Source organism: Danio rerio, chromosome 19, assembly GCF_052040795.2.
Source record: "Danio rerio strain M-AB ecotype USA chromosome 19, GRCz13ab, whole genome shotgun sequence".
NCBI classification, from domain to species: Eukaryota; Metazoa; Chordata; class Actinopteri; order Cypriniformes; family Danionidae; genus Danio; species Danio rerio.
The window spans coordinates 24,712,501-24,737,626 of record NC_141039.2 but is presented as its reverse complement, the minus strand read 5'-3'; the positions used below and the strand labels follow the sequence as shown (position 1 = coordinate 24,737,626).

Here is a 25,126-nt window from a genome sequence, read left to right as displayed (position 1 = left end):
GTTCTTGTGGCTTCATCACGTTTTATACCCAGCGGCTGTGGCACCCGCTGTCAAATTAGCAGGAGATTAACATCACACTCTGCTTTTGCTCTCTCAACAGGAGTCATACACGTACAAGGATCCCATCACCGAGTTTGTGGAGTGTCTCTACGTTAACTTTGATTTTGACAGCGCGCAGAGAAAACTAAGGGAATGTGAGTCGGTAAGAATCATCACCTGAGCAATTCCAGCATTATGGATGTGACATTTGCAGTAAAAACTTAAAAGCTATTTGCATAGAGAAAGCATATGCTAACACTATATTGAAACATCGGGTCATATTTTCCAAAACAACTAACGACAGAGTTATGGGATCTTGAAAATATTAGTCTTTAAACATTTTTATATTTAAAATGAGGAAAATAAACATGCGTTATGAATGTGGCCAAAAAAGCATGTGAGTTTACAGTATACCACATAATTAACTGCACATCCCAAAAGAAACAATGCTAATCACAAATATAAGAGTTGTCTCTCTATAGAACAAAAATGGTTTATTTTATTTAACCCTTATGCGCTGTTCAAATTTACTACCTTTTTATTATGATTTTTTTTTGGCATAAATCTGTTAATCAACCTCAGTCCTGATCAAAACTACTAAATTGTTTAGAAAATTCTAGGATTTTAACTCTTTAATTGCCAAATTCATTAATGATGTCACTGATATGGTGAAAATAAAACACACAAAATGATGTATTTTCCATATAAAAATTAATTATAGACTGGATTTTTAAAAATCTATCACAGTCTTGAACATGTGAACGATTAGTAACAACATTAGCCGCATTTTCAATAACGGGCCATTGCAAGACAGAGCTTTTATCGGGCTGGGCCGTGCCATGCCAATAGCCCAGGAGCATGAGCAGTGAGGCTGAAATCATGTCGCGTTTGCACTGTCGGGCTAGTAGCTCGTAGTGCATCACTCAAATCCGGCCTCCAGAATGTCCCTCGAATACAATGTCACTCAACCCGCCCAGTTCAGCAGGAATCAGGCAGGCAGATCGCATCATCACAAAACAATTAAAGTGGAGACAACTGAAACAAGCATATGACATGTTACTGTACAGCATTACGTTATATGTCTATGCGCACAGGCCTATGTATTTGCATTAATTTTATTTGTTTACTCGCCGACTGACTGTTGGCATCGTGCATCGAGTGGTCTCGCCACTAACGAAGGGATGACCCAGCGGACTATCCATAATATAAAACTGCAGACATTTTCCGGTGATAACTCTGTATAAAATGTATTTTATAACATCAACATGCACAAACACATCTTTTAAACTTGACCAAAACTCTCGACAACTAAAAAATACTGGCGGCTGTGTCTTTATTATAGTGTAGAACTCAAAGTAGGACGCAGCAAAGAATTGCCACATATAAATTCAAACTACTTTATTATTTTATGCAACAGCCTTACATTTAAAAGGGAACCATAAGGGCGATCATAAGCAATAAGACCCCTTGCCTATTAGGTGTTTTATGGAAAAGCCTATCTTAAACTTATCAGCTATATGTTTTTCTTTCCCTTATTTATTTATTTGTTTGGCGCATGTACTCGTGTGTGATCGAAAACTAGTGTAATGGCGGCATGCCATCTTAACCAGACTCAGGCAAACTCTTCTTCTTTCATTCCACACGAAGTCCCAGCAGGTTCCTTTGGCCCAAGGTATTCGGTGGCCTGAAAAAGCCCAGCCGCTGGCTTTGAGGAAGCCCTGCTTTGGCTTAATCAGGCCCCGGAAGTGACAACGGAAACGCGACAGGCTCGCTCGCTTTAGGCGTGATAGTGGAAATGAGGCTATTGGCTTTGATGCATTGTTAGATTTTCATTTTTTCTCTTTAATTTTATTGTTGGTGGCTGTTTTCCCCACATTGTCTTCCATTATAATCACTTTTGCATAAATGCACAGTCTTTGTTTTTGTTTTATCCATGTAGAGCTTAGATGCATATTTGGATTTTCTCAGACATATCAAGGTAAGTGCGCAAAGACACACATACCATCAACAATCAAAAATGCTTGGTTATATGGTGTCATGGTTTTGTAATCATAAAAATGTGGTTATGATGGTCAAAGTCAATAGGGCCAAAACAGCCACAAACAGTAAATTAGGGAAAAAGGAAGTCAATCAAAATCAATGCATCATGCATATTTATATTTGTTTTATTAAAAACAAGCTTAGATTTGTCCACCTGTCAGGTTTTGGACTGTATGGTGCATAGCATGTGTATTTGAATATAACTCAGTTTTTTGACCACACTTTGTTATTTTGTTCAATTATTCGTTTATAAGAAATTAAACCTAAATTTAGAAATAGTTTTAAAACAAATCTTCTCTGCAGCTGGTCTGCTTTTTCTCGCTAGTGAAGCGTCTGCCATGTAAATAGCAAATGCGCCATGGTGCGATGAAACTGACTCTTAAAGGAATTTGGATTTGAGACTCTGATTGGTTTATTCTCAAAACACAGCTATAACTCAATAAGAGAATAAGCTCAACCCTGTTAGACCTTGTGCCTCGGCGCAGAGTGTATTTTTCCATCCTTAAAATAGCAAAAGTGGATTTTGACACGCCCTTAATGCTTTTGTGCCCTGCGCTTCAGACTTTGCACCTAGATCGTTAAAATAGAGCCCTTTATATTTTCACTAAATCAGTGACATCATTTATGAATTTTGCAATTAAAGAGTTAAAATCCTGTCATTTTCTAAGCAATTAGTAGTTTTGTTCAGGGTGATTTTTTTTTTCTTTTCTTAAATTAAAAGCATTTTGTGTCATAAAAAAAAATTGTCAACAAAAAGCATTCTGCTAGCTCAAACACAAAACATATTATGGCCAAATTAAGACTTAAACTCACCCCAGAGTGGATGAAAACATCCCTAACAGCACATAAGTGTTAATATTGTTTCATTTATGAGGAAATAGCTATGTTATGAATGTGAAAGCTCTTCGTTATGGATATGACTTGGCCCACACGGAATCTGCGCGCGCAGAATTCCGCAGATTTGCCGCAGATTTTCCACAGAATTTCGCAGATTTTTAACCCACTATTAATTCTGTTTATTTACTTTAGTAAATGTGTACATCTGAATTTATTCAGTTTTTATTCAGTAATTTATTACTTTTTATTTAATTTATTAAGGTTTTAGTTATGAAACTCAGCTGGATACTTCCAAAATAATTCCGCAGAAATTCACAGATTTTTACCATAATTCTTTGCAGAAATAGCAAAAAATGTCCGCTGATTCCGTCTGGCCCTGGATATGACCAATGTGAAATGGGCACATGTGTGACTTTGGTAAATCACACTAATTGGTATTTCTTACTCATAAAGCCTAGAAAGAGTTTCACTATTTTAGTGAAAGATTTTTTTTTTTTTTCATAGTGAAGTTGACATTTGCATGAAATTGCTCAGCTACAAACATTGTCATTCATGTGATTCCCATAATACACTGGATCTGTCCTGTTTGAAGCAGTCGTGGATGTATGTTGAGAGGAATTCTCATCCTTTTCCTTGCAGCCATAGGTCTATTCATCCACTGCAAATCCCTGTCTACTGTAATTTACCGCGGTTTCCCTCTGGGCTTTTTAGAGCATTTCTGCTGTCAGTGTTCAGACCTACAGCTATGAGGCAGCTCGTCTCCTTTCTGAGACGTGGCCTAGTTGGGCCAGAGGGAGCGTTCAGCATTCAGACCTGTGAAAACATAATCTACTCTGTCTTTTACACTACCGGCTCAGTTTTACGCTTGAGGGATTTGTGTATATAAAATTTGATTTGAACCGGAAGAACGAATTTGCACAAAACAAATTCTCAATTTTCACTTGTCATGGAAATATGTGTGTCCTAATAGTGTTTATAGCAATGTGGGACATACAGTTGAAGTCAGAATTATTTGCCCCCCTGAATTATTAGTCTCCCTGTTTATTTGTATCCCTAATTTCTTTTCAATGGAAAGAAGATTTTTTCAACACATTTCTAAACATTATAGTTTTAATAACTCATTTCTAATAACTGATTTATTTTATCTTTGCCATGATGACAGTAAATAATATTTCCCTTGATATTTTTTAAGACACTTCTATACAGCTTAATGTGACATTTAAAGGCTTTACTAGGTTAATTAGGTTAACTAGGCAGGTTAGGGTAATTAGGCAAGTTATTGTATAACGAGGGTTTGTTCTGTAGACTATTGAGAAAATATATAGGTTAAAGGTGCTAATCATTTAGTCCATAAAATGGTGTTTAAAAAAAATAAAACTGCTTTTATTCTAGCCAAATTAAAACAAATAAGACTTTCCCCAGAAGAAAAAATATTATCAGACATACTGTGAAAATTTCCTTGCTCTGTTAAACGTCATTTGGGAAATATATAAAAAAAAAAGAAAAATTCAAAGGGGGCTAATAATTCTGACTTCAACTGTGTATATATGTCTGTCAACATCTCTAAAAATGTGTTTTAGGGTTTTGTGACCCTTTAACAGAATAGTGCATTTTTATACGCTGTAATTGAGATGCTATTTGTTTTATTTTTAGGTTTTTATTTAAGTAAAAATCTGAATTAGATTTGTTTAGTTTAGTCTGGCATAAAGAAAGTTTAGTTTTAGCTATTTTAGGTTTAGTGCAGCCCGGAATTTAAATTTATATTTATTTATCTTCAGTAAAGATATTTAGAATTAAATCTAAATGATTTTGGTTTCTCTATTAAATGCCCAAAGTGCTTTCAAATAAATCTAAATTATACATCCATATAAACTGAGAGGATTAATACAAGTTTTGAAAAAAAACACAGTCACAAAAACATTTAATTTAAGCTTAAGTTTGTTAATTGAATTCGACCAATGCTACTTTATTTTTTGCTATCAGCGGAGGACACATCACATTTTTGAATATATTAAAATATGAAATGTAATAATAGTTCACAAATGTACGTTGTTTACTTAAATAGATATAAATACAGCCATTTTGACTATGAGACCATCAAAAACTGAAAAAAAAAAATATTGAAAGGAAATCAATCAATCCATCAATAGGTACATTTTAATGAGCTTTTGAATGGTAGTATACACACTCATTATATAACATTATATACAGTGAGTGGCTATAGAAAATCTGTAAAAATCTGTATTTGTCATATAGCCTGAAATCAGATTACATTCCAAATAACTTATCCAGCCTTTGAAATATTTTTGTAGCCTTCTCCTAACCTGTGCTTTTCTACAACACTTTTGCAAATTTCTTATGAAAGCAGGGTGTAATGTGGGTTAACATAGATTTTCACACAATATGATTTTCTATAGGCACTTTTCTCTTGAATGGATGTTAGTTATTATTTGTAACTCATAATCAATGTTAATAACTATTAAATGCTGTTGTGTCCAGCAATCTTAGTTAAGTTTTTCTATTATTCATTCATTCATTTTCTTGTCGGCTTAGTCCCTTTATTAATTCGGGGTCGCCACAGCGGAATGAACCGCCAACTTATCCAGCATGTTTTTACACAGCGGATGCCCTTCCAGCCGCAACCCATCCATCTCTGGGAAACATCCACACACATCCACACACACATTCATACACTATGGACAATTTAGCCTACCCGATTCACCTGTAATGCATGTCTTTGGACTGTGGGGGAAACCGGAGCACCCGGAGGAAACCCACGCGAAGGCAGGGAGAACATGCAAACTCCACACAGAAACGCCAACTGAGCTGAGGCTCGAACCAGCGACCAAGTGACCCTCTTGCTGTGAGGTGACAGCACTACCTACTGCGCCACTGCCTCGCCAGTTTTTCTATTAATTTGTGCTATTTGTGTGCACAAATTACACTCTATACTGTTAAAGTTTAAAGAGTCTTATTTTTTTGTATAAAAAATGCTATATAAAAGGTATTTAATAACATATTTAAGATTTTTTTCTGCATAAACAATTATCCAATAAGTTTGTATTAGTTAATTTTAGTTAATGCATTTACTAACATGAACAAACAATGAAAAAAACAATTATCACAGTATTTGTTAATTAGTTAATGGTGATTAATGAAAATACAGTTGTTCATTGTTAATTCATGTTATCTCGCAATGCATTAACTACTGATAACAAGCATGAATTTGGCTGAACTAAGATTAATTAATGCTGTAAAGGTATTGTTCATTCTTAATTCCTATTAGTAAATAAATTAACTACAAAAAAAAAACTTATTGTTAAGTGTGACCAAAATTACTCGTGTTAAAAAGGTTATTTATTAATAAATTAAGTTTTAGACTGGCTGGTTAAAAAAAAAAAAAAATAGGCTCTGTGCTTTTCGGTAGATCATCAACAATACTTGCTCAACTTCCAAACGATTGTTAATGGAGTTTTTTTCTGTTTTGAAGGTGCTGGTAAATGACTTCTTCCTGGTTGCTTGCTTGGAGGACTTCATTGAAAACGCTCGGCTGTTCATCTTTGAGACGTTCTGCCGAATCCATCAGTGCATCAGCATCAGGTAGCGCCGCCTGATAGACTAGTGTGTGCTAATCCTCTTATGCTGTAAAAAGAGCGTAGCATGCTGTGAGGATTCACTGCAATGCCAGGATCAGCGGACTCCAGCCAAGTCTGACAAAAACCGAGAGACCTCACAATGCTGTACATTCTGAAGAATCAGCTGGATGGAGAGTGAGATGGAGATAGATGATAGTACGGCTGGCATATTATTATGTAATTGAGAGAATACTTCTTTGTATTTTTATGTTTTTATTTTAGTGGAAATTTAGTTACTTTTTAATTTTTTGTTTGTCTACAAAGTTAAGTCTATATAAGTCATATTATATTTAGCATTGTAGTTCAGGAATAGTTTAATTTAAGCTATTTTAGGTTTATTATATTCCAAAAATTTTTTTATATTTATTCACTCTCATATTATTCCAGACCCATAAGTTATTTGCTTTTCTTTAGTGAAGCTATTTTTAATTTAATGAAATTTGAGTGATTGCTGTCTTACTGAACACCCAAATGCCTGTTAAGACATCTAAATAATACATCCATATAAACTAATGGGTTTAATACAGGGGCATTGCTAGACATAAAGCTGTACTGGGGCACAGCTCTTCCTAAAAAAAATATATAATTTTATTATTTTTTAAATAAAACAAATAAATTATATATTATTCTAAATGAATAACAGTATTTTTTGTTATTATACAATTATTATTCTAAATAAATAACAGAAATTAATCCTAAATGTAATTGAAAAAATCTAAAGTAAAAACTGGATTGATTTTAAAATCATTTAAGAATTTTTTACAAGAGTATTAATTTAATGTGAATGAAATTCTATAGAAGGCAATTCTCTATAATGCAAAAAAAATGTTTTATGGAATTATCTGTTGTCTTAAGCAGGTCGCACACCAGAAGCGCCGCTCGGCGCCGCGACACGGCGCGTACATGACAGTTTAAAGTATCGCACACCAGACGCGCACATTCGAATGATATTTAACATGAAACTAATCAGATGGCGCTCTGTGGCGCGGCTGAAAAATGAACTGCGTCCTGAGCCGTCGCCGGGCGCCGCCGACTTGCGGCGCCGGTGTGTGTATCCTGATAGAAACCTATGTTTAGAATTCTAAAATACATGGTGCTGCGTGGCGCTGTGCGGCGCGCCGCCGAGCGGCGCTTCTGGTGTGCGACCTGCTTTAGACTCATGGCTGAGAATTAGGTTTATTAAGTCTTACCTCCCTTACTCATTAGCTATGTTTCCATTTGCAAATGCGCATAAAAAAAACAGTTGATGGAAACGCCATGATGCGCATAAATTTTGAAAATGCGCATAAAAAACTTATGCGCCTAACTGGGTAGGATAAACTTTTTATTTATTAAATTAATTTAATTATTAAAAAAGGTCATGTGATTTTGTTAAAAGAGATCATGTGAAGCTTAAAATGTTTGTGAATGGACAAAACATCAGGCTGAGCACATTATAAAACATCTAAAATGTTGTTTTGGTCATTATAAAACGCCTTACCGTTTCAGTTTTAGTGTTATTATATTATTAATGACCTCCAGAATCATGACCGCCTGTGCTCCGCGTCTGACACCTTCAAACGCCACTGCGCGCTCACTGCATGTCAGGATTGTCTTCTGAGGCGCATTCATTTAGAAAAGATTGATGCAGCTTCTCCTACTGCAGCAAATGCAGTTTTTACTGTTGATATTTGGCGCCAGTTAATCGGGAAGTGACGATTTTGTTCGCTTTGACTCGTTGGATGGAAACGGTGCTTCATTCGCACAACTTTTATGCGATAATGCAGTTTTGAGCATAAAGTTCATTCTCATTTTTGGATGGAAACATAGCTACTGTCCCTCCTTTTGCTTCATAGAAAACATTTATCAGGAGCCATGCTTAGTCTAAATAGGATCATCATATAATTTAAACTCTGTTTTGTCAACTTGCAAAACTAACAGTGTGCCGACATCTCCGCATAAAAGACTGTTATGCCGGTAAGCATGAGAGGCGCAAAATCAGCATTGCTATTTTTTCGGTGTGCATGTTCACAACCGGGGCTTTACATCAGTAACAGAGCAGCGCATCAAGCTTGAGCAGTGAGGTGTGTAGTTCTATTTTGTGTGGAGTATTTAGGTTCTCCTTGTGTTCGCGTGGGTTTCCTCTGGGTGCTCCAGTTTCCAAAGACATGCGCTATAGGTGAATTGGGTAAGCTAAATTGTCTGTAGTGTATGTGTGTGAATGGGTGTGTATAAATGTTTCCCAGTGATGGGTTGCAGCTGGCAGGGCATGTGCTGCGAAAAATATATGCCGGATAATTTGTCGGTTCATTCCACTGTGGCGACTCCAGATTAATAAAGAGACTAAACCGAAAAGAAAATGAATGAATGAATGAACATCTAAAAAATAAACTTGAGAAAATCACCCGTTTATGCCAAACTTTGTTCTGTCAGCAGGTTACGCTATGACTATGACTCAATATTGGCATGTAAATGTCTTCAGGAGAGGAATCCCATTGAACCTGTGAATTTTCAGGCAGTGTCCGTGTGGCTGATTTAAGGCTGGTTTATACTTCTATGTTGAGTGGTCAGCGTGACCCACCCTGCCTTCCGTGTAGTTGTGCACTTATACTTCTGTGTGCTGTTTGTGTAGTTACATTTTTGAAGAGGTGCGCGTTAGCCATGGTGAGGGCTATGCGTCTGCTCACAGGCTGCACTAGAGGAAATGTGCATGCTTGACGCAGAAGTCTATATTAACTTTTATAAGTAATTCCTCTTCAATAGCAATACTCTGAATTTCGTCGGTCTGCCATGGACAGGCCCTTCAACGGAAACTAGATCTTTACAATTTCACATCACAAAGGTCTTTGGATTAGATTAATGGTATTTGAATTCGATCTGAGTTTGTTACAGTGTAAAACATGTAATTTCCTGTTGCCAGCAGGTGGCGCTATTACTGTAACTGGATATTGGCATGTAAACGTGCTCAGGTAGAGACTCTTATCAAATGTGTGGATTTTTAGGAAAATCAGACAATGCATGCCTGAGTTATAACTTCCTCTTTCGTTGCGAAACATCAAAGTTTGTGAGAACACCACTGACACACCCTTCGACGAAAACTCTGGATCTTCACAATTATATATCGCCAAGGCCTTTAGATGATAATGCCCTATATTGTTGATGATCTGATAATATCCCTTGGAGGAATTTGTTAATGTGCAATGTCTGGAAATGGCAAAAAGTGCGGAGGAAGTTAAAAATATTTGACTTCCTGTTGGCTTTCGGTTTTCGATTCAAAAGACTTTTTGTAGGTATTGACATGTTTGATGTGTGCCAATTTTCGTATGTGTATGTGAAATGTAGCTCGTAGGGCACTTTGTTGACATTTTTATAGGTGAATCTGTCAAGCTATAATGCCACACCCACTTCCGAAACCTTTATCATAAGTAAATTTTCTGTACTTCTGATGTGTGTGCAAGTTTTTGGGCATGTTTAGACTCTCAAAAATGCAATTAATTCCTGAACAGAATAATAATATAAGGATAATAAACAGAACAATTCCAATAGGGTCTATGCATCACCGATGCTCGGTCCCTAATAATAATAACAATAAGAATCTAAATCTAGGAGAAATAGATGCAACAGAAAATGAAAGCAAATCTAAAATATTTAAAGACTTTCCATTTAGTGAACAGATGTCTCAATTTCTTAATTTGCGTTCTCAAAATATAATTAAAAAAATTGTGGGGTTTGGAGTGATATGAGTGTTTGAACAGCACTATTTGAGCCACATTTTTTATTTTGTTAGACTTTTTAAATACCCCGCTGTCTTCACATGTAGTCATAGATATGGTGGTGCATCCTAATTCATGTCATTAGTTTGTGTTTATCACTCCAATGGATTTTCTGCTCCGAGAGTTTGAGCGCTTGTTTGAACACAAAGAGCTTCATCTCGTTGTTGACCTTAGGCAGTGTCTGTATTTCTCCTTCTCTCTCTCATCCATCGCTCTTCCTGTCTCCGGGCAGCATGTTGGCAGATAAGCTGAATATGACCCCTGAGGAGGCCGAGAGATGGATCGTAAACTTAATCCGCAATGCCAGACTGGATGCCAAAATCGACTCCAAACTGGTGAGTGAGCTCTGGGGTGCACAACACATGTCCAAACACAAAGCCCTTTAGTTTGAGATGCTCTGGACTCTCTCTGACAGTTAAAGAGCCCACAAACAATTTTATTTTACCAAGGAAAAATAAGCCTATGGTAAATTTGTTATAGAAATTAGGGCTACACGATATTGGAATAATCTGACATTGCAATATTTTTTTTTCTGCAATATATATTGCGATATACTGTATCTATGCAATTTCACCAAATGATTGAGTAGCACTATTTGAAAAGTTTTTAATCACAATTTATTTTAAGGTTGAATTCTTGCTATTAGCAAACCATTAAATATGACTTGTTGAATATGTTTCTTTATAATACTATTAATATAGGAAATTAAGGTAGTTTAGGTATTGAGTTAGAAATGTAGAATAAGATCATGTAGAATATGTACTGTAAATTATAAGTGCTAATAATAGCTAGTTAATAGTGAGAATTCATCCTTAAAGTGTTACCAAAGATATTCATTTTGATTGATTCGGCTGATTCTGTCATCCCAATAGGGGAGCGAATCATGCATAAAATGTAATAAACAAACTACAAGCACACATAAATGCAATAATGCAAAGATAAAAATGAGATAAACAGTGCATGCTTTATGGTTTTGTATATTGAAGTGTAAAAAATACACTGCAAAGTCAACTCAACATTGCATATCTTGCGATTTGACTATTGCGGATGCACACATTGCGATTGTGATGTTAAAACAATATATTGTGCAGCCCTATTAGAAATATAATTTTATTTATTTATTTATTTTTTAAATAGTGCTAAATCAATACTTTTATATTGGTAAAAGTGTCTAAATTCATCATGAAATGATATTTAAAAATAAAAAAAAATTAAAGAATGGCATTATTGTTATTATTTTGGTAATTATTATTTTAATGAACAATATAAGTTTAAAATATATATAAATAAAATGTTTGATGACATTGGATAAGGATTGGCAATATTGTGTGTGTATTCATAAAAATAAATATAAATATATGGTGATGCGGTGGCGCAGTAGGTAGTGCTGTTGCCTCAAAGCAAGAAGGTCGATGGTTTGAGCCTCGGCTGGGTCAGGTGGCGTTTCTGTGTTCCCCGTGTCCATGATGTTCCTCCGGGTGCCCTGGTTTTACCCACAGTCCAAAGACATTGGGTACAGGTGAATTGACCCTTCGTAAAGCCTCACCCAAAAACCGCCATCCATGAATCGTGGCTTAGCAACCGTAGCTACATACAGGGGCTCTGTCAAGCTTTCGAGGGAAACAGACCAAAGCGTTTTGCATATGGATTGTGCAAATCTGATACTCGGTATCCTTAAAGTTTGGACAGGATGGTGTAATTTTTCCCTTTTCAAAACCAAAAACCCAAGAGGAAATTGCCAGCGTGGATCAAGCTCTGTGAGATGCACTAAAGGAGCAGAGTTAGGTTAGTTTTGTTTTGATATTCCTGACATATAGTGATAGATCGACAAAAATAGCTCAAACACCTCTAACAGATCTCAACTGTTTCCTACAAAAACACAAAGCAGGTTATGTTTCACAGCTGTCTTTTTCTTTTTCGCTCAATATTATGAGTAATGCTCCGTTTAAGCCTTCGCCATAGTAACTTAGTCATACTAATGGCAAATAGGTCATAATGACATGAGTTATTGATCCGGCAAATATGAATCTGCGAATCTGTTACTAACTTTTCTGAACTTCATATTTCCATCTGTTTCAAGCTACGAATATTTGAAATTACAAATCAACAAACAAAACCGAGATAAGATCACAAACTGAGCACTTGTGATCAATATACTTTACCCCCAGCTGTTTTTCATTAATTTATAAAAAGCACACAAACATACTGACAGTAATAGGTAACTTACTGTACATTGTTATGGGTCAATGATGCTAATATTTGGCCATTCTGGCTGTTCTTTCTATGAATGAAAGATGTAGAAGCACTGTCCATGCGTGTTTCCTCATCGGTAAGCTGCGCTATTTTTTCATTGCAAAACATTTAATCTATCAGACTTTTTGGTTAAAAGTAGAGAAATCATGGTTTAATTTGTTATTATTAGATTATTTTCAATTTCACCTCTCCTGCTGAGCATGAGTTAAACTATCAAATGGTCAGCATATGAGGCGGCTAGGCTAATTTAGCTTTAATTTTGATTGAATTATTTTCTAATCGGTTGCCTATTATGTCGTAAATATACCCCTGTAATGCATACTGCAGTTCTTTTTGTCTGGCTTTCTCGGATATCTCACCTGTTCGCCAAAAATGACATTGTATCTCTGGCAATGTCTGACACCGGCGCAAACACATTGTAAAAGTCATGCCAGGCATGAAAGCTTGACAGGCGTAGCAACAGAAACTAAGGAAGGCGGGGCTTAACAAAGGGTCAATTGGGTTAGCAAAATTGTCCATAGTGTATTTTTGTGAATGAGGATGTATGGGTGTTACCGGTGATGGGTTGCGGCTGGAAGGGCATCCACTGTGTTAAACACGTGCTGAATAAGTTGGTGGTTCATTCCGCTGTGGCAACCCCAGATTAATAAAAGGACTAAGCCATATATATATATATATATATATATATATATATATATATATATATATATATATATATATATATATATATATATATATATATATATATATTAAACAGCATAATAAATAATTAAAATATATATAAATATAATGATGGAATCGCAATATCATTCATTCATTCATTCATTCATTTTTTTTCTTTTTGTATTTTAAATGATTAAAATATATTCAAATGTAATATTTGATGATAATAAAAAATAGCATTATTATAAATTTTTTTATAATTATTGAACAGCATAATAAAAGGTTAAGTATATTCCCACCGTATATTCAGTCTTTGTTTACCCGCTGCCCAACTTGACTGTTTCCGCTAAATTTAGATCTGATTTGCAAAATTTCATGTTAAAATTGGGCACTACCAAAAGAGAGAGATAACAAATAACAGAGTGTGTTGTGAAAGAATTGTAGGCTAAATGTCAGTTTTGTTTGCCTCTCTGTGATGAGACATGAGTATGAAGGTAAATCAGTTGCGTAACTCGAGAGCTTGCAAATGTAAATGTGAGCACTTGTGATAATAATATTTGTATGTGTAGGTTGAAATGTACACTTACAGCTCTGATGTGAACAGCTGAATCCCTCGATTTGCACACACACACAACAATCCACACACTTGTGTTTTAAATTAGAAGTTGCAGATTAATAGTTGTGTATTTGTAAAATGTCATTTACAAATACAAAATGACAGACACACGTGTGCACGGCAAATTTGATTGCATCTTATCTCTACAACCACAGGTCGGCACTCACAACCTCTCAGTTTTGTCAGTACAACTACAAATCTCCCGCGCTCTGACTTTTGCTACACATCTCCCGCGATCTCTGTAGCAGAACTCATCTGTGCACTCGCAGATGCAGAGGCGTGAGCAGCGCGGGGCGGGGGAGGGGCGGGGCAGGTGTAAAGCTGTTTGATTGGCTGATGCCTGACCAATGAACAATGCCAGCAGCCAACAGGACTGAGGTGCAAAAGAATCATTTCCCACGATTATTTTATTATTTAGGGTTTATTTCAACTCTTTTCTGAAGAGATTCTTGTTAAAAATCATTAATTTTGCGGAAATGTACATACCAGTAAAAGAGCAGCAAAGCCAGTTTATTGGCTAGAGCCAGCCAATGAGATGGGGCGTTTCTGTTTGTCAGCAGGGCAGCTCACGTTGTTGGAGGCCTCGAGCAATCAGAGGGTAAGTTATGATTTTTTAATAATTATCTATATGTTCAATACTGTTAGCTAAGCTAAGGACTGTGCTAGGTGCTTCTCTAGTTTGTTTTTTTATATAAGAAACAGTTTTGAGTTATCTAGGAGCTGCTTTCAATCATGTTATATCGTTCTAAAGATCCGATTCAACCCACATGAAATAAGTTGTAATAGTATTTATAGTAAATAATATTACGTTTTTGAACCATACTAACTATAGTAAACTGTATTATATTGTATATATTGCAGTATCTACAACTTTGTTAATGAATGCAACAGCACACTGTAGTATTAACTAACATGAACTTTAATAAATTAAAGTATATTTACACACACATTAATAGCAATTAAAAATAACACTAGGCGTTTCAGTTTCTCACTGATTATACCGGTTTTTGTTATAATAACCTGCATCATATCTATCTATCCATCTATCTATTTACATGTTTGTGTACAGTGTGTCCTTTATTTCACTTTTTTAATTATGAAAGTTACTAACTATAGGTTATTTCTCAGTTTCCTGTAAGGATGGAGTGACAGGAGAGATCAGCATGTTTCAAGTCGATGAGGAACTCAGAGAAGCTGCATAGCTTGAATAGGATGTTATTTATGCTAAAGATGACATGATGATCCAGCTCATCTACAAACACTTCAAAATGATTCAGATCATTCAAGAGGAAGCCGACCATTTGTTTTCTCTTTTTACCTGCCAAGATGATTACAGATTTAAACAAAACATAAACTCACCAACACACAACTTTTATTTTGCTAATTGTTTAATGTAGTATTTTTACACTTTACTGTAAAGTAGGGCTGTCAAACTTAGTTCCTGGAGGGCCGTAACCCTGCACGTTTTTAGTTTCAACCCTGCTTCAACACACTTAAGTGAAAGTGTCAAACAAACCTGAAGGACTCAGTTAGTTTGATCAGGTGTGTTTAATTAGGGTTATAACTAAACTTTGCAAAGCTGCAGCCCTCCAGGAACTGAGTTTGACACCTGTGCTGTAAGGGAAATGTTTAACATTAATTTGTGAAATAAAATTTACAGTGCAAATAAGTGCAGTGCAAATGTCTAGTTACTTGTATTGAAATATTTCAGGGTTTTTCCTTGTTCATAATGAGATGGAGGTGGTAAATCCAACTTCATCATTACCCATCAAATGTTATCTCCTCTTTAATCCTTTGCTCAAACCTTTAGTAATGGGCAAAAAGCAAGCCATTGTGTAAAGCTGGTTGATGTAAAGCTCGCTGTAATAGAGAGAGATGATGACTGTTCAGCTTATGTTGCTTAACCCTGCAGATGAGATGCTCAAAGTGGACCCTCAGCCGAGCGATGGACACTGTCTCCCTCACCTAGTTGCTCTTCCTTTGAACACACATATCATGTTGAAGGATGCAAGTTGTGGACCTAAATCAGATGTAATGGATGTAGATGTATAAATCAGAAAGAAATGAAACTGCTTTAAAATGTATTAGGTTTTACATATAAATACGTGTTCTTAACAGATTTGTTTCAACTTGATATTTGCATAATAAATGACATTAGAATGTTTAGTTTTAAACAAATAGCTATATTTCAATCTTATCAAATTTAAGCTATATATATATATATATATATATATATATATATATATATATATATATATATATATATATATATATATATACTTCAATTTATTAAAGTTCATGCTAGTTAATACTACAGTGTGCTGTTGCATTCATTAACAAAGTTGTAGATACTGCAGTATATACAATATAATACAGTTTACTATAGTTAGTATGGTTCAAAAACGTAATATTATTTACTATAATATTATTTACTTATTTACTAAAATACTATTACAACTTATTTCATGTGGGTTGAATCGTATCTTTAGAACCATATAACATGATTGAAAGCAGCTCCTAGATAACTCATAACTGTTTCTTATATAAAAAAACAAACTAGAGAAGCACCTAGCACAGTCCTTAGCTTAGCTAACAGTATTGAACATATAGATAATTATTAAAAATCATAACTTACCCTCTGATTGCTCGAGGCCTCCAACAACGTGAGCTGCCCTGCTGACAAACAGAAACGCCCCATCTCATTGGCTGGCTCTAGCCAATAAACTGGCTTTGCTGCTCTTTTACTGGTATGTACATTTCCGCAAAATTAATGATTTTTAACAAGAATCTCTTCAGAAAAGAGTTGAAATAAACCCTAAATAATAAAATAATCGTGGGAAATGATTCTTTTGCACCTCAGTCCTGTTGGCTGCTGGCATTGTTCATTGGTCAGGCATCAGCCAATCAAACAGCTTTACACCTGCCCCGCCCCTCCCCCGCCCCGCGCTGCTCACGCCTCTGCATCTGCCAGTGCACAGATGAGTTCTGCTACAGAGATCGCGGGAGATGTGTAGCAATAGTCAGAGCGCGGGAGATTTGTAGTTGTACTGATAAAACTGAGAGGTTGTGAGTGCCGACCTGTGGTTGTAGAGATAAGATGCAATCAAATTTGCCGTGCACACGTGTGTCTGTCATTTTGTATTTGTAAATTACATTTTACAAATACACAACTATTAATCTGCAACTTCCAATTTAAAACACAAGTGTGTGGATTGTTGTGTGTGTGTGCAAATCGAGGGATTCAGCTGTTCACATCAGAGCTGTAAGTGTACATTTCAACCTACACATACAAATATTATTATCACAAGTGCTCACATTTACATTTGCAAGCTCTCGAGTTACGCAACTGATTTACCTTCATACATGAGTGCCGCGTGACGTGTGGAGAGGTTTTGTGTTTCATATATCATATCAGCATTATTTCTACACACGTAGCAGGTACATATTGGGCCACGAAAGAATGTATAGCAATTAAAAACACCCAGCTGGATGCTACAGAGTCCAGTCAGCCTATGACAAGCGACACACAGCAGATGCGCATGCTCTCTTTTATATACACACACACACACACACACACAGAGCACCATGGAAGATGTGCGCGCTCTCACATTAACATTTAGGTGCTTTATTGGTATGACAAATAGCTGGACATTAGTATTGCCAAAGCAGTGCAGTGTAGCTGCATACAAACAAGTGCAAAAAGGGCAGTAGTGCAAAGCAGTAGTGCTCTCTCTCATTCTCCTCCCACACACACACACACACCCACAGGATACACGCGCGCGCTTTCTGTCTCTCTCTCTCTGGAGCGCTATATTGTTAGACTGCCCGCTCCCGTTCAAATTACACCAGAGTTCCTGACAGCAACGGCGTGTTGTCTGGAAATTTATTCCCGCGCAGCAAGAAAACTGGTCGGTCCTGCAGCTCCCACGGTACAGCCGCAGAAATGCAGACCTCTAATGTGGGTAGACAAGTTTGGATACTCGTCTGGTGTGTGCCCCCACTGTGCCTTTAAAATCTCTCTTTGAATGATCATACAGGTGCAGATCATTTTGCATCATCTCTACTACACTCTTCTTCAATGTTCATATGGCTAGGAATGTTGTTCTCCTGTCTGACCACTGTGGAATAAGAAACCAATTGGGGTGAAGATATAGCACATAGAAGGCAGAGTTCCAGAACACACCCACTGACTGTATAATCACCACAGGCCAATGGTAGTGTTTAGGATCCAAAACAAAAGTTTGCTTTATTGATCTGTTTCGAGGTGTGATAACTAACTTTATAAACTTGTTTTCAGTTGGATTTTGTTCGGAAATAATGTAGCAACAGTTCATTCTTTTATTTTGTTTGAAGTATACTGGGGCTTTTATACTGTTCTCTGCTTCTCACAAATGTTTTGTGGTTAGGGTCATGTGGTGATGGGCAACAACGCAGTGTCGCCGTATCAGCAGGTGATCGAGAAGACCAAGAGCCTGTCGTTCCGCAGTCAGATGTTGGCCATGAATATCGAGAAGAAGATCAGCCACAGCAACAGAAATGAGGTACCAGACTCTAGCAAACTAAACACACTGTGTGTAAGATGGGCAGAAATAATGAGCATTTCTTACCTCGATATTTTAAATGCTTCTCACAATTGAGTTTATAGGCTGCAACAATTGAATTCTGACAGTTCAGTGAATTATTAGTTTAAAACTTACAATAGGGGGTCAACATTTTGCAATTCTGACTTTCTCATATGGAAGAGTTATGATAAGAGCTTATCATCATGGCAAGGGTTGTTTGTTATTTCTTACCATAGCAAGGTATTTCTGAGCTTTTTTTGAGAAAATTTAAAATATGATCATTTTACCGATGATGATGATAATGATACTAAAAATGGCGGCACAGTGGCTCAGTGGTTAGGCACTGTCACCTCACAGTTGACATTTGTGTGTGGAGGTTGCATGTTCTCCCCGTGTTCGTGTGGGTTTCGTTTCGGGTGCTCCGGTTTCCCCTACAGTTTAAAGACATGCGCTATAGGTGAATTGGATGAACTAAATTGGCCGAAGTGTATGTGTGTGAGAATGTGAATGTTCGTTCCGCTGTGGCGACCCATGATTGATAAGGGACTTAATCGCAGGAAAATGAATGTATGAACAGATATTAATAATATATGACGAGGATGATGAGGCTGATGAAGCATGATGTTTTGCATTTATTAGAAAAAAACTGCAAGATGCCAACACAAAATTGCAAAAATGATCAAAATTAACTTCAATATTTAGTATCTCACAATTTCAATGTATAAACTCAGAACTGTTAGTTTATCTTACAGTTTGGAGAAAAAAAGTCAGAACATTGTCAGAAATTTGTAATTTCACTAATTTGTAAAATATTCATTCATTCATTTTCTTGTCGGCTTAGTCCCTTTATTAATCAGGGGTTTACCACAGTGGAATGAATCACCAACATAACCAGCTTGTGTTTTATCCAGCAGATGCCCTTCGAGCCAAAACCCAGCACTGGGAAACACCCATACACGCTTACATTCACACCCACACATACACTACGGCCAAATGGCTTATTCAGTTCACCTGTACCGCATGTCTTTGGACTGTGGGGGAAATCAGAGCCCCCGGAGGAAACCCACGCCAACACAAGGGAGAACATGCAATCTCCTTACAGAAATACCAGCTGACCCAGCCGGGACTCGAACCAGCGATCTTCTTGCTGTTAGGGCGACAGCGCTACCCACTGCGCCACCGTGTCGCACTCTTTGTACATTTGTTGCCTAAAATTCTTTCCTTTTCTTCTTTTGGATAGAGTTTATTCTATTAGACTATTACCTTGAATGGGTGGTGGAAAAGTGAGAATTGTGAGATTAAAAGGTCTCCTTAAAATCTATTTATGTATTTTTATCCTGGTGGAAACAAGCTTTCTTAGCATTTTTTCTCTTAACAGAACATTAGCCAGCATTTGCTGGCACAGCCTGTAAAATATCTTGCGCTCCCCAAATAAAAGGTCAGACTCAGCGTAATGTCTGAAAAATCTGATTTTATGTCAAGCAAGTAACTCACGTCATATATCCTCTGCTCTGCTGTACTTTGCTTGATGTTCATTCTTAATACATTGCTTGAGTCAGAGATTTTTGACCCTTTAATATATTTATGCCAGTCAAATGTAATAGAAGTTGTTTTCTGAGCACACTTTTGCTGTATATGCTGCATCTTTTATGCCCCTAATGATCCTCTGTTTCCTTTGTAGACACCGAACTGGGCGGCTCAAGACACGGGATTCTATTAAGACTGGAATCAAGTCAAACAGTGGATCATCTGTTATTCTCCTCGACTTCATCTTAGTATTTAACTAACTTTCTTTTATCTAGCCATGTTTTATAATAGGATCATTTTAAGAAAGACTGTTGCAGACATTTTCGGCACTGCGGAGCTGTGGATTTCTGAGAGCTTGCCATAGAGTTTTATGCATTCTGTATGAAGGAAAGGATTTACCAGGCAAGATTTTATTAACTTTTTTTCAGTTCGGTGTGTTCTCGAATTCATTGTTTGAATATCATAACACCAGAATAAACAATGAGAATGTGCTTCTGAATGCATTTTCTAGGTCCTACAAAGTACTCATAGAATCATTTACGGTTGAAATGTGTAATTTGTATGTCATTATCATGTGTCACAATGCCATTCTGATGGCAAGGCAAGTTTATTTATATAGCACATTTCATACAAAGTGGTAATTCAAAGTGCTGTACATAAACAAGGGTAAAAGAGACAAGTGTAAGAAAATGAAAACAAATAATAAAAATAAAAATTATAAAAATAAGAATAAAAAATAGATAAAACAGATAAAATGTGTTAAAATATGTTATAAGATAATGATTAAAATATGTTATAAGATTATGGTAACATTATTTTTATTATTTATTTATTTATTTATTTATTTATTTATTTATGCCTTGCACCACTTTTCCTGAATTGTCATTGCCAGTCTTAATCCAATTATAATCGTTTTTTTTTTTTTTTTATTTAGTTTGGAATTACCACAACCATTGCAGTTTTACATGTATACTGCAGTTGAAAAAACCCAATTCGTTGTTCATGAAGTGTAGAAACCCTTTCTGTCGTGTTTGGATTTCTATGCTGTATTTTAGCAATGGCGAACAGCCGATTTTATCCACTAGGTGGCAGCAGTGACTAACTTTTCAGTTTTTGTCTGGCTAGTCACCAATGGACTGTCGCAAACTAGTCATTACCAGCAGCCTCACTGCTCATCATCTTTTTAAAGGTTTCTTGATTTTGCGGTCTGTTTACAAATAGAGACGTAGGAATGTTGGGCATCTGTGTTTGATTTTGGACGAGGGGGAACAGGTAATTTTAGGCCAGAGGTTTGAAAACACAGGGTGTGTGTTGTCGAATAAGCAAACGAACATGGAAAGATCCTGTTGTGACTAATAAACGACCAGCCTCCTCTGAATAGCAGATTTTCCTTTAGTTATTTTTGTGTTTCATACAAAGTCTAGACAAAATGCTGGTAAAAAGGTGTTTTCTGGAAGCAGATCTGTTTGGCATATTCATCAAAATGCAGAGCTCTCATTATAATTTGGTTTTAAATATGATCAAAAACCTTAACTGCTATATTTAGTAGTGGGCAAAAGTCATGTCTTATGTATGAAATATATAGGCTCAAACAGATTATGCAAGTTTTTCGGAGAATACATAAAAAAATTGTATGTGTTCCTCTTATAAGTGTTTAAAATTTGTGATAATGCAAAAGAACGTGGTTGATTCTATTATAAAATATTTTTTTTATTCTTATCCTTTCCATAATAATAAATTAAACCCATATTCCTTGATAAACTATAGCAATTTGTTATAGATTTAATCATTTAAATATCTTAACCTTATGCAAAAACAAAAAAAAAAATGTAAATAAAAAAAACACTTGAAAAATGTCTTGGTTTTAGGATTTATAGTGATGTGTTTGAGCAAAACCTTTTTTTTATTCTGAGAAACATTTCTTTGTCAATATCTGTAATATATTTTGGTGTATTTAAACAACATTTATGCCTTAAAAAGTCTTAAATTCATTAAAAAAAAAAAAAAAAAATCTTAAATAATTTGAAACAGGTCTAAAATTTCCTCTGTCCAGGTAAAGCTATCAAATCAGCCTGAGATCTGTCCAATCACCAACAATCCATCTCTATATATTTCCTAAGTTTTTTTATTGCAAAGAGAAAATTCTTCTAATTAAATAAACTACACATAAACTAAAAACAGTTAAAAACACAATTACTCATGATAATAACAGAGTTAATGTTTATAAATAACCATAAAACTTTAGGTTTTATAACAGAAACACATTAGGTTGAATCCATTTGGACCAAAAACCAACAAATATTGTAAATACTTTTGATTAAACATGTAATTTTCTCTGTAATATACACTGTTAAACTTGTCATTAAAAATAGACGAAACATTTATGTTGAAAAAAAAAGTGTGTAAAACTAGTTTTCTTGTATTGACACATTAAAATATAGAAATAAATGCATTTGATTTTTGTGGCAAGCAAAACAAAAAATTCCATTGGCCCAACTGGGCCATTATCAAAAATCCTAAGTGTTTAGCTTTGTATAAGTCTTAAATATGATCTATAATGGTTTTTAAAGGGTATTAAAACGTCTTAAATTTGACTTGAAACCTGCAGAAACCCTGATTTTACTTGAGCCCATACTTAATTACAATGAAACTCTCTTTTCAAAGAACCATGTTATTGGTATTTTAAATGGTTTAAGTGCACTTGTAGTGTCACTAACGGTGAATATGTTGTTCTCTTGTGGCCACTGTTGTATTCGGCATGCCTTAAAAAAGGGTTTGATCACACTTAGAGAAATGTGTACGACTTGACTAAGCACTTCACTTTTCTCAGATATTTTACAGTGACTACATTTTCTATTCTTGGCAGATGTGTGTAATCAGTTCCTGTCAAGATAATTTTATAAGTGTGACTCAAGCATCCAAATGCATATAAAAAGTCACTGTTTACTTTAGTAACCTTGATAATTTCAGAGTTTGAACACATAGCTGCTTATTTTCAGTGAACTTTGCTGTTGCTTTAAACTGCCTCAGGCGCATTTCTCCGCTTCTATACCTGCCATTAACCAACAGGTCTCGGAGGCCGAGTGAAATGAGGGTGTGTGAGAGAGCGCGATGTTTTGCCCTGGGAGTGGCTGCTGGATATTCCAGGCAGGGCTGCAGTGAAGAGAACACACTCCTCCTGAGTTGACGTGTGCCGTGGCCTTGCACAGCTGCTGCCCATCTGCCACAGAGAAAGCAGCCGCAGCAGTGAGACCAGAAGAAAGTGTGAGCAGACAGACAGTTAAAAGTAATGGACGCGCTGCTGGACTGGGCCCTGGCATACCCGGCTCTGGCCCGGCTGCTCTGGGTGATGGTGCTGGTACTGGCCACTGTCGTGGTCTGGAGCCTGTTCTTCTGCTGCTGGGGAAACCGAAGCTCCACCTCCCCTCTGGAGAAATATCTGTCAGGTAATACAGCTGCTTTTTGTTCAACTCAACTGGCCCGGGATCAGTTTTAGCTTATGCTCTTTTTGGCCGTGAAGGGGGAAAATAAGAAAGGGAGAAAAGGAAGGAAAAAGATATGCTGGTTTTCCATGACTGGCTGCTTTTAGTGGGCACAGGATGGAAATGTGGCTATCTTTGACGTCATCTGAAGGGGTGTCCTGAATCCTCCAATCGCAGTTTAGGGTTTCGTCTTGAGCAGTAAACCGAAATTAAATGTTCTCTGGGATGTTACGCAATGACAGCTTTGAAGATTTCGGATATCCAAGCTCTGAATTGGCTTGGGAAAAAAAAAGATTTGAAAAGTTGTTTAAAGACTAGACAAAACAAGCATTTAGTTGCAAAGATGTTGAAATGTCTGTACTGTGGAAGAGACATTCCACAGGATGTTCCATTATAATGTCTCCACACTGTAAACCCTGCTGTTGTCATTACTAAAGATAGTAAGTTAATATAACTTGACATTACTTAAAATACCAAGTTTTGGCATCAAAACTTAAACAGGTGTGTTTAACATACTCATTTGCAGAAAAAAAAACAACAACTTTTAATTAACATTTTAAGTTCTCTAAACATTTCAGTTTCAATTCACCATGGCTCTGTTTAACATGATTGGTTGCGCTTGATATTCTGCCTTGACAACCGCACTGATTGGTCGATATTTGTTATATGACACAAAGTGGTACTACTTGAACCCATCTGATAAAACAGAAAAGGTAAATTAGTAAGTAGATATTTAAACACTTAGGCATGGGCCGGTATAAGATTCTGCCAGTATACGAAAACCTTAGATATAAATATAAAGGTTTCATGGTATCACTGTATTGAGATTACTGCTCTAAAATATATTCTTTTTAAATGTCTTGGTAAAAACAAAACTTTTTCCCCCTTATGTACACAATATATATTAATTTGGGAAACATTTAAAATGTTTTGGAGCAATAAACCTTGTTTCATTGATTTTCTTTTCGGCTTAGTCCCTTTATTAATCTGGGGTCGCCACAGCGGAATAAACCGCCAACTTATCCACCATATGTTTTACTTCCAGCTGCAAACCATCTTTGGGAATCATCCATACACACTCATACACTAGGGACAATTTAGCCTACCTAATTCACCTGTACCGCATGTCTTTGGACTGTGGGGGAAACCTGAGCACCCGCAGAAAACCCCATGCAAACGCAGGGAGAACATGCAAACTCCACACCGAAACGCCAAATGACCCTGCCGAGGCTCGAACCAGCGACCTTCTTTCGGTGAAGTGACTGCACTACCTACTGCCCCACTACATTGCCAATTTGGTATCTAAACAGTGTAAACATTCATTCATTCATTTTCTTTTTGGCTTAGTCACTTTATTAATCTGGGATCGCCACAGCGGAATGAACTGCCAACTTATCAGCACGTTTTTACGCAGCGGATGCCCTTCCTGCCGCAACCCATCTCTGGGAAACAGTGCAAACAATATTTGTTAATTCAAATTTACTTAAATTACATTAGCACTGACAATTACAATCGCTGACAACTTTTGTTGTTGAGTGTTTAATGTTTAACTCTACTGTTTAACAAAGTGACTTTAGAGGGGTTTGCATGAGACAAGCTATTTCACAGTTTCTGGAGCTATTGCCATATGTATCCAGTTTTTGGTTTGTTCACACCACAGAAACTGTGAGCGATTAAAGTTTTAGAAATGCCATTTGGATAACTAAATAAGCTCCTACTT

The 25,126-nt window shown here is 36.3% G+C and overlaps 2 protein-coding genes and 1 long non-coding RNA gene across 11 annotated transcripts in view; all 3 read left to right on the top strand.

Moving 5' to 3' along the window:
- The window catches only part of eif3eb (eukaryotic translation initiation factor 3, subunit E, b), a 39,895-nt gene extending 19,450 nt beyond the window's left edge, over positions 1 to 20,445 (top strand). For 2 of the 4 annotated variants that reach the window (XM_087294628.1, XM_087294629.1), the window contains 5 exons: positions 101 to 202; positions 6,407 to 6,516; positions 10,536 to 10,638; positions 18,242 to 18,376; positions 20,079 to 20,415. In XM_087294628.1, coding sequence (XP_087150754.1) covers positions 101 to 202; positions 6,407 to 6,516; positions 10,536 to 10,638; positions 18,242 to 18,376; positions 20,079 to 20,117 — 489 coding nt within the window. In that variant the 3' untranslated portion in view covers positions 20,118 to 20,415. Of the gene's footprint in view, positions 1 to 100; positions 644 to 2,724; positions 4,409 to 6,406; positions 6,517 to 10,535; positions 10,639 to 18,241; positions 18,377 to 20,078 lie in introns of those variants that run through there. The other 2 variants (NM_001362621.1, XR_015516017.1) reach the window with 2 other exon arrangements.
- On the top strand, positions 14,380 to 16,013 carry LOC147832554 (uncharacterized). Its single transcript, XR_015516783.1, has 2 exons — positions 14,380 to 14,433; positions 14,964 to 16,013. It is a non-coding gene; the product is annotated as an uncharacterized LOC147832554 (long non-coding RNA).
- Positions 20,446 to 23,067: 2,622 nt separating the features above from the next.
- The window catches only part of pleca (plectin a), a 213,972-nt gene continuing 211,913 nt past the window's right edge, over positions 23,068 to 25,126 (top strand). For 5 of the 6 annotated variants that reach the window (XM_087294777.1, XM_087294752.1, XM_087294753.1 and 2 more), the window contains exon 1: positions 23,082 to 23,370. In XM_087294777.1, coding sequence (XP_087150903.1) covers positions 23,214 to 23,370 — 157 coding nt within the window. In that variant the 5' untranslated portion in view covers positions 23,082 to 23,213. Of the gene's footprint in view, positions 23,371 to 25,126 lie in introns of all 6 variants that reach the window. The other variant, NM_001430891.1, reaches the window with a different exon arrangement.